This window comes from Lycium ferocissimum, chromosome 6 (assembly GCF_029784015.1).
Source record: "Lycium ferocissimum isolate CSIRO_LF1 chromosome 6, AGI_CSIRO_Lferr_CH_V1, whole genome shotgun sequence".
Classification (NCBI taxonomy): Eukaryota; Viridiplantae; Streptophyta; class Magnoliopsida; order Solanales; family Solanaceae; genus Lycium; species Lycium ferocissimum.
In genome coordinates, this window is record NC_081347.1 from 66,916,838 (window position 1) to 66,924,382 (window position 7,545).

At 35.0% G+C, this 7,545-nt stretch overlaps 1 protein-coding gene across 1 annotated transcript; it reads right to left on the minus strand.

Moving 5' to 3' along the window:
• Positions 1-1,590: 1,590 nt before the first annotated feature.
• Positions 1,591-2,270, minus strand: LOC132060127 (monothiol glutaredoxin-S1-like). The gene has a single exon (XM_059453024.1). It carries the CDS (start codon positions 2,161-2,163, stop codon positions 1,855-1,857), a length of 309 nt encoding a protein of 102 aa, XP_059309007.1. The 5' UTR covers positions 2,164-2,270; the 3' UTR covers positions 1,591-1,854.
• Positions 2,271-7,545: the final 5,275 nt, after the last annotated feature.

Here is a 7,545-nt window from a genome sequence, read left to right on the forward strand (position 1 = left end):
GAATCCACATACATTGCCTCATCTTCTGCACCGTTTCCTTGCAGATTCATAAGGCCTAACACAAATCTTCAGCAGCTTGATAAGAGTAATCCCATTTGTATAAGCACTTCATGGCTGTATGGTTGTTTCTCCCATATATCTGGCATGCATTAGGTGAATCCTTGCCCTTGCTTTGGTTTGCATTGCTCACATTTTGACTTTCCTGATTTGTGTTGCCTTGTCCGTTATTTCCTTGTCTAGCAGGTCTAAAACCTCTTCCTTTGGAGTTAAAGTTTCCTCTTCTTCCATTGAAATTCCCTCGACTTCTACCTCTTTGTACAGTAAAGGCCATCTCATAGTTGTCTTTGAGTTGAGTCTTCCTCTTCTTCTCTCATGTCAAAGCTTCTAAGAGCATTGACAAATTGATTTAGAGTAGGATAAGGTGCTTTCCCTAGTATCACAGTTCTGAAAGTCCTATATTTAGGACCTAATCCTCTAGCAAAGTTGATCACCTTGCTATCTTCATCAACAGGTTTGTGTATGGCTGCAAGACCATCACAAATTCCTTTAAACTCCTTCTGATATTCATCAACCTTCTTGGTTCCCAACTTAATGTTTTGCAGTAGTTGCTTAAGTTGGAATTCTTTGTCTTTTGTAGCCTACAGATATGCTTCCTCCAAGCATTGCCATATTTCTTTTGTTGTGGTGCAGCCTACAACAAGATACATGCTTTCTTCAGTCATGGTTCCTGAGATCCAAGTCCTTAACAATACATCGTTTTCCTCCCAATCATCATTATAGTCCACAGTTTTTCCCGTGTTCTTTGATGCATGCAGAGTTTGGTCTGTCCTCTTTGATCAGTTTCATTACTTTCATGACTTGCATAAGTTGCATTATTTGTGTCCTCCAAATGAGATAAATTGTGGGCTGAAGTTTGATAGGACAAGCAGTAATAAGGTGGTGCAGAGAAGCTGCAGTTAGTGACAAGGGATATGGTTGGGAAGCTGTGTTTGGTGCCATTGTTTTTGACAAGAGATCTGAACAGATTTTGATGTGCAGCGTAAGCTTTAGTATTGCTCTAATACCATGTAGAAATTCACAGTATAGAGGACGAGAGAAAAAAAGTATTATTGATGAATGATTACAAGTACTGAAGCAGTGTATTTATACACACATGAACCGTGTATATGATCATGTATATCAGATGTATACAACTAGATTCCTAATACAATAAAATAACTTATAACTTATCACAACTTATCACATTGCCACTAATCATCATTATCATTAACTAATCACTAACTGATCCTATCATGATCGTTATCATGATGATAATGATCACTAGATTGATCATTGTCTTCAACAGAAAGAAGTGTTGATCTTGAAACCCTTAGTAAACGGAGAATTCTTACATAATTTGGAGATCATTATGTCTAGAATGATTTACTTCAAATAAAGGTGTTAGAGATCATTATTAAGAGCTTGCTATTGTTTATTTCATATGATGGACTTATCTCAATTTCAAAATGTAAAAATGATAAAAACATAACGCAAATAAACACACTTTAGTATTAAAGTATAAGATACTATTGATATAAGATTAAAATGCAATACATATAAAGATAGTCATTCTTATTAACTTCTTTCATGCCATCAGCTGTGAACAAAGCAAAATCGCCACTAGCTATGACCAAAGTATAGCTTGTTTAGGACAACAAGAAGCAAGTTAAAATGGGAGAAAAAACAACCCTCCGAAGAAGCTAAAAAAAAAAACTCTCTACAAATGGTTGATTTTTTATTTTTTTTAAGTTAATGCCACTAATGGTTGATCTATTGTCAAAATTCCTAGACTTGCTACCAAGTCATTATTAATTTCTATACCCAAATGGCATTAGCCCTAATGAGCAATTGTTTAAGCTTGCCCCTCACATTAAGGCTCATGATCTCATTAGCACCACCAACTAACTCATTCCCTATAAAAATTGCTGGCACACTTGGCTTACACCCTAGTTCAATCAATGCGTTCTCCATTTGCTTCTCATTTGGATGTGTATCCAACTCGTAAACTGTAGGGTTTGCTCCAAAACTACGGATTAGGATTTCGATGCTATGAGAAATGCAACAACTACTCTTTGTGAATATCACTACTGGGCTATCTGCTCCCAACTTCATCACCATATCCATTATAAAGAAATTCAATTAATAGTGAAGAGCAAATTAAAGAACTTGTGAAGGCTAAAGGTCTGTGAAGTGAATTTTCAGGCTTGATTTGTTGTTGAGAAAGTTGAACCTATCTTGAAGCTATTTATAGATTCATTATGGTAGCTATATGAGAAAAAGGGATAAAATTGCCAGAAAGAATTACAAGTTGGTGGATATGTCTAGATTTTTCTTGATCACTTGCATGCCTTATCTAGATTCTGAAGTAGCATAACATACTCAAGCTGAAAATGAAAAAAAAATAAAAATATTATATCACCTTTAAAATATTCCCAGAACATATATATGTCACTAGCTAAAGCTCATCTTATGTCGATTTTTGTTTTTTCTGTTCTTTTTTAGTTTTTCAATAGAAATCTTACTTTTAATTTGAGGAAAAAATGAAATCTTTTAAGAATATATCCTCATAGACGTGTTGTTGAAATTAGGTCCACATTACGATCCTTATCACAATGAAATTTTGAAAATTCTCCTAGTATGGTCGGTACATGACAAACTTGGTTCAAATTCCCTTTGGTATAAAGTAAAATTATCGATCCTTACTACCTCAATCTTCCTGATCTTATCATTAATTGATTCTTTCTGAGAAAAAAAAAGAAAATGCTAAGAAGAAGAAATGGTCCTTTGCTACCTTTGAAAGGATAATCTAAAAAGCACTAAGAGTTAATACATGAACAATGGAACCTGTAAGTAGGACGAACCCAGCATTGCGGTTATGGTTTAGGCAGTAGCTTAGGCTTAAATTTTTTATTTGTAATGAAAAATTCATTTAATATGTGTATATAATCTATCAAGAACCCAACAAACAAAAATAATTGTGATTCAGAACTCATAAACTAAAATTTTAGCTCCGCCTATGCCTGTAAGTGAAACCGCCAGCAATTTAATTAGTGCCTTAGCTGACTAAATTTTGCAGATACAAAATCACTTTTAAACAAATATGGATTTCAACAAGGAAACTAATTCTCGTTTAAAACTTAATTTATCTAACATGACATAAGAATGTAAATCTTCTAGCCATCAATAGGAAGATTTGTCATTTTCCCTTTTTGCAATGGCAGGGGAATGTGTTCCAATTTGCACAAGAGAATTTGTGGGACGCCAGAATTCGGACTTGTTTGACAGTAATTTATTTTATTTGATAAGCGAAGTTAAAAGTTATTGGGTTGTAGACTTGTAGTTGATTTCCATAATGATTAAAAGTTAAAATCAATCAAAAGTCATAGCTGTAAACTTATACTAGCTTTTTATCTTATATGCTTTTTTTGTTCGACTGATCCAAAAATGTGCCACATCTTTTAGAAACTAACATGACAAAGAGGAGCAAAAATGTGCCACATTATATGCGACCTTTCGAGTTAGCAAAGAGGAGCCCTTTTAAGTGTGATGAAAATATAGAGTTGTACTACGTTCCATTTCTTGATCAATTGACTTACTTTATTCCAAATGTAATTTGTACCAAGTTATATAGTCATGTACCGACCAAACTAGGAGAAGTTTAAATTTCCTTTTGGTACGGATAATAATGTGGACTTGATTTCAACAGCACTTCTATGAGGATATATTCTGAAAAAGGAAAGATTTCATTTTTCTCTATTAGAAAATAAGATTGTAATATCTTTGGTTGTATTGGAAAAGATCAATCTAGCTGGATAACTTTCTTATTCCTTTAGCAGATACATTGTTTTTAAGTGGAACACACAGTATATTATGTTCATTTCCAAAAACTAATTATTAAAGGATACAAAATTGCTACTAATCGAGGAGTTTAACTTTTATGTAGTGACAGTGGAAAAGATTTTTAAACTGCTAAGGTTCTAAATGATAATTACAGGTAAATTATCCATAAAAAGTAGATGGATTAATTAGTATCTTGAAAGATAAGACTGGTTGTCTGCTAGAACAGGTTAGAATATGTTAATAAAGTAAAAATAAATTATATTGTCAGTATATATAAGTTAAATCCTCCTATTGATTAGGTACAAACAGGAAATGCAACATTAATGCGTGAAGCTTTGGTCCCTAACCCCCTGTTTGGATGGTGGTTTCCCGTGGTACATTAATGTATGGTTTTCTGTGAAACCATGTTTGTTTCTATTGTTCTTAAAATTATATGGTATGGTGTTGTAAATCCGTGGTTCATTCCATGGTTATATAACCATGAAAAGTCCCAATTTTTGTAACCACGAATTTGGTGATTTTTCCGTGGTTATGTATTTCATTTCTCCATTATACCTCACCCTCCACCATCCACCCCACCCTACCACTCACCCCACCCCACCCCCTCGCTCCTCACCCCCCCTACCACCCACCCCATCCTCAACTACCCCACTCCCTCGCCACCCACCCCCCACCACCCCAACCACCACCCACTACCCCTCGCCAATGCCAATCCCACCCCACAACAACTCACCCCCACCCTCATCCCACAACCATCCACCTCACACCACCCATGACCTTCCACTACCCCCACCCACTACCCGTCACCACCACCCAACCCCACCCCCACAACTACCCACTACCCCCACCCTCATCCCACAACCACCCACCTCACACCACCCACCCCTCCACCACCCCCACCCATTACCTACTTATTTTTTAAAGTTTTTATTTTATTCTTTATCTGAGTTTTATATATACATAAATTAATTTCTCATTAAGAGTTAAGGGTATTCTAGTAAACATACAAGTTATTATACAGTACCATACAGTCAAACCAAACAATACAAATGTTATTAAACCACAACAAACGATACAGTCTATCCAAACATTGTGTTGATTAAAACAGTACAATATAATACAACACCATACTGTACCATACCATGTTGTACATTAATGAACCACGGGAAACAACCATCAAAACAGAGGGTAAAGGGATTGAGCCCACTAGTGACAGCCAATAAACAGGAACAGAACAATAAGATGTTCATGTTGTGAGCCTGTGACATATGATCTGGGAATATATTAAAGATGATAGATTATATTCTTTCATTTTAAAGATGATAGATTGTACATTATGCCCTTATCATACAAGTGATCAAGAACAATCTAGGTATATCCATCAACTTGAAAGTCTTCTAGCAAAAAATTCACCTTTTTTCTTCTCTTTTAGCCAACATAATGCATCTATATATAGCTTCATGATAGGTTCAATTTCTTAACAGCAAATCAAGCCTGAAATTCATTTTACAAACCTTCATCATTTATTCTAGGCTTCACATAATTTTCTTGAACTTTCATCCTCTTAACTAGAAGCTTACATACATATCTTGGCATTTGCCCAAACTCATAATTTCTTCAAGTTGTCTAAAGATGGATATGGTGATGAAGTTAATTGGGAGCAGCAAGCCCAGTGGTGATTTTCACAAAGAGTAGTTGTTGCATTTCTCATAGCATCGAAACCCTAATCCGTAGTTTTGGAGCAAACCCTGCCATTTACGAGCTCGATACACATCCAAATGGAATGCAAATGTAGACGGCACTGATAGATATAGGGTGTCAGCCAAGTGTACAAGCAATTTTTATAGGGAATGAGTTTGTTGATGGTGCTAATGAGATCATGAGCCTTAATGTGAGGGGCAAGCTCAAACAATTGCTCATAAGAGCTAATGCCATTTGGGTATAGAAATTAATAATGACTAGGTAGAAAGGCTAGCCAGAAGTTTTGACAAAAATAAATCAGCCATTGTAGAGAATTTTTAAGCTTCTTCGGAGGGTTGTTATTTCTCCCATTTTAATTTGCTTGTAATTGATGTATATATAGATAAAGTTATACTTAGGTCATAGCTATTCTTTCATTTTTGAAATCAACGTAGAAAAGTAATGTGACTTCCAAGGATTGTATATTAGTTCATGTTATCATATTAGTTCATGTTTCTTCCTGTTTCCTTAACCAAAAAAATTTAATAAACGACGCAGTTTTTATATCTTGAAACCAAATTTATACAAAATAAATAGATTTAGTTGGTGATGTTTTTACATCTTCAAACGGAGTATAATAACGGAGTACAAAATTCGAAGATTTTAGTCTCCAAAACAGGAAGTAAGACGAGTACATAAATTATTAATGTAAAATTAAATTTAATTCCGAGCCCACATTTTACTTGTGTTTCCTTAAGGAATTTAATCCCCTCACTGTTGCCCAAGGTTTCAGATTAATTCCTAGCTCCTAAGATAGAACAGAATACTATTTTGTAATAGCAGCAATTCAATTTTCAGAACTTCGTCGAACTCAACAGCCGCAGCAAATTACACGACTCTACTATAATTTTGTTTTGAAAATAAGCAGTGAACAGTTTAGATGGGAAAAAAAAATTCAGATTTCGGCGTATAAAATCTGAAGCAAGACCTTTGAATTTATAAATAATGAAAGGGTGAGAAGGAGAAATGCAATCCAAAAAGTGTTTTCTTGGTGCAATTCAAAAGGTGTCTTTTCTCAATTCCCAGTCCCCGGAGAAGGAGGCGGTCGTCTGCCCGGAGGTCGTGCTTGTTTTGCAAATATTGTTATTCTACGATATATTGTTATAAGTGCTCTATGTAGAAACGCCCCCAGTACTTGTACACGTTCTTTTGCATTTTCAGGCTCATCTTTCACTTGCCCTTGTGCATTTTTATTTGGTTCATCTTTCACCACTTGATGCCCTTTTACTTGTCCTTGTGCATTTCCAGATGATTCATCTATTACTACTAATCCTTGGTCTTCGTCATTTCCTGGTTGATCAAGCAAAACTGAAAGACATTTCTCTAAATGAGTTCACATTTCACAAGCTGCAATAGTTAATACAACGCCTCAATTCTAAACAGGCTAGGATGAGCTATATAAATCCTTACTGAAAATTTGTTCATAATAATTTTCATAAGGTTAAAATATGTCGTTGGAACTAGCAATAGCAAAGTTGTCTCTGTGTGACCTTAGGTCACGGATTTGAGCGTGGAAGCAGCCACTAATACTTACATTGGTGTAGGATGTCTACAGACCCTCCTTCTCCGAACCTTGCTAACGTGGAATGCTTTGTGCACCTGACTGCCCCTTTTTTTTTTTTTCCTTATCGTCCTCTATTTAGACATTTTCAATTGTTCGGGGTTATATTTATACATTTTCAATTGTTCAGGATCATGGAAAAATTGGTATAATTTGGCTAATGGGTGGAAGTTAAATAGGTGTACGTTTCAGCTTTTTCAGCTGTTCAGAGATATATTGACACATTTTAAGTTATTCAGGAATCATTTATCTTCAAACTATTGTAGAAGATATATTTATAATCCAATTTGATAGTTTAGTACAATAAATTTGATAGTTTTAGTACAATAAATTTGAACCTTTTACTTTTTTTTTTTCAAAATCCA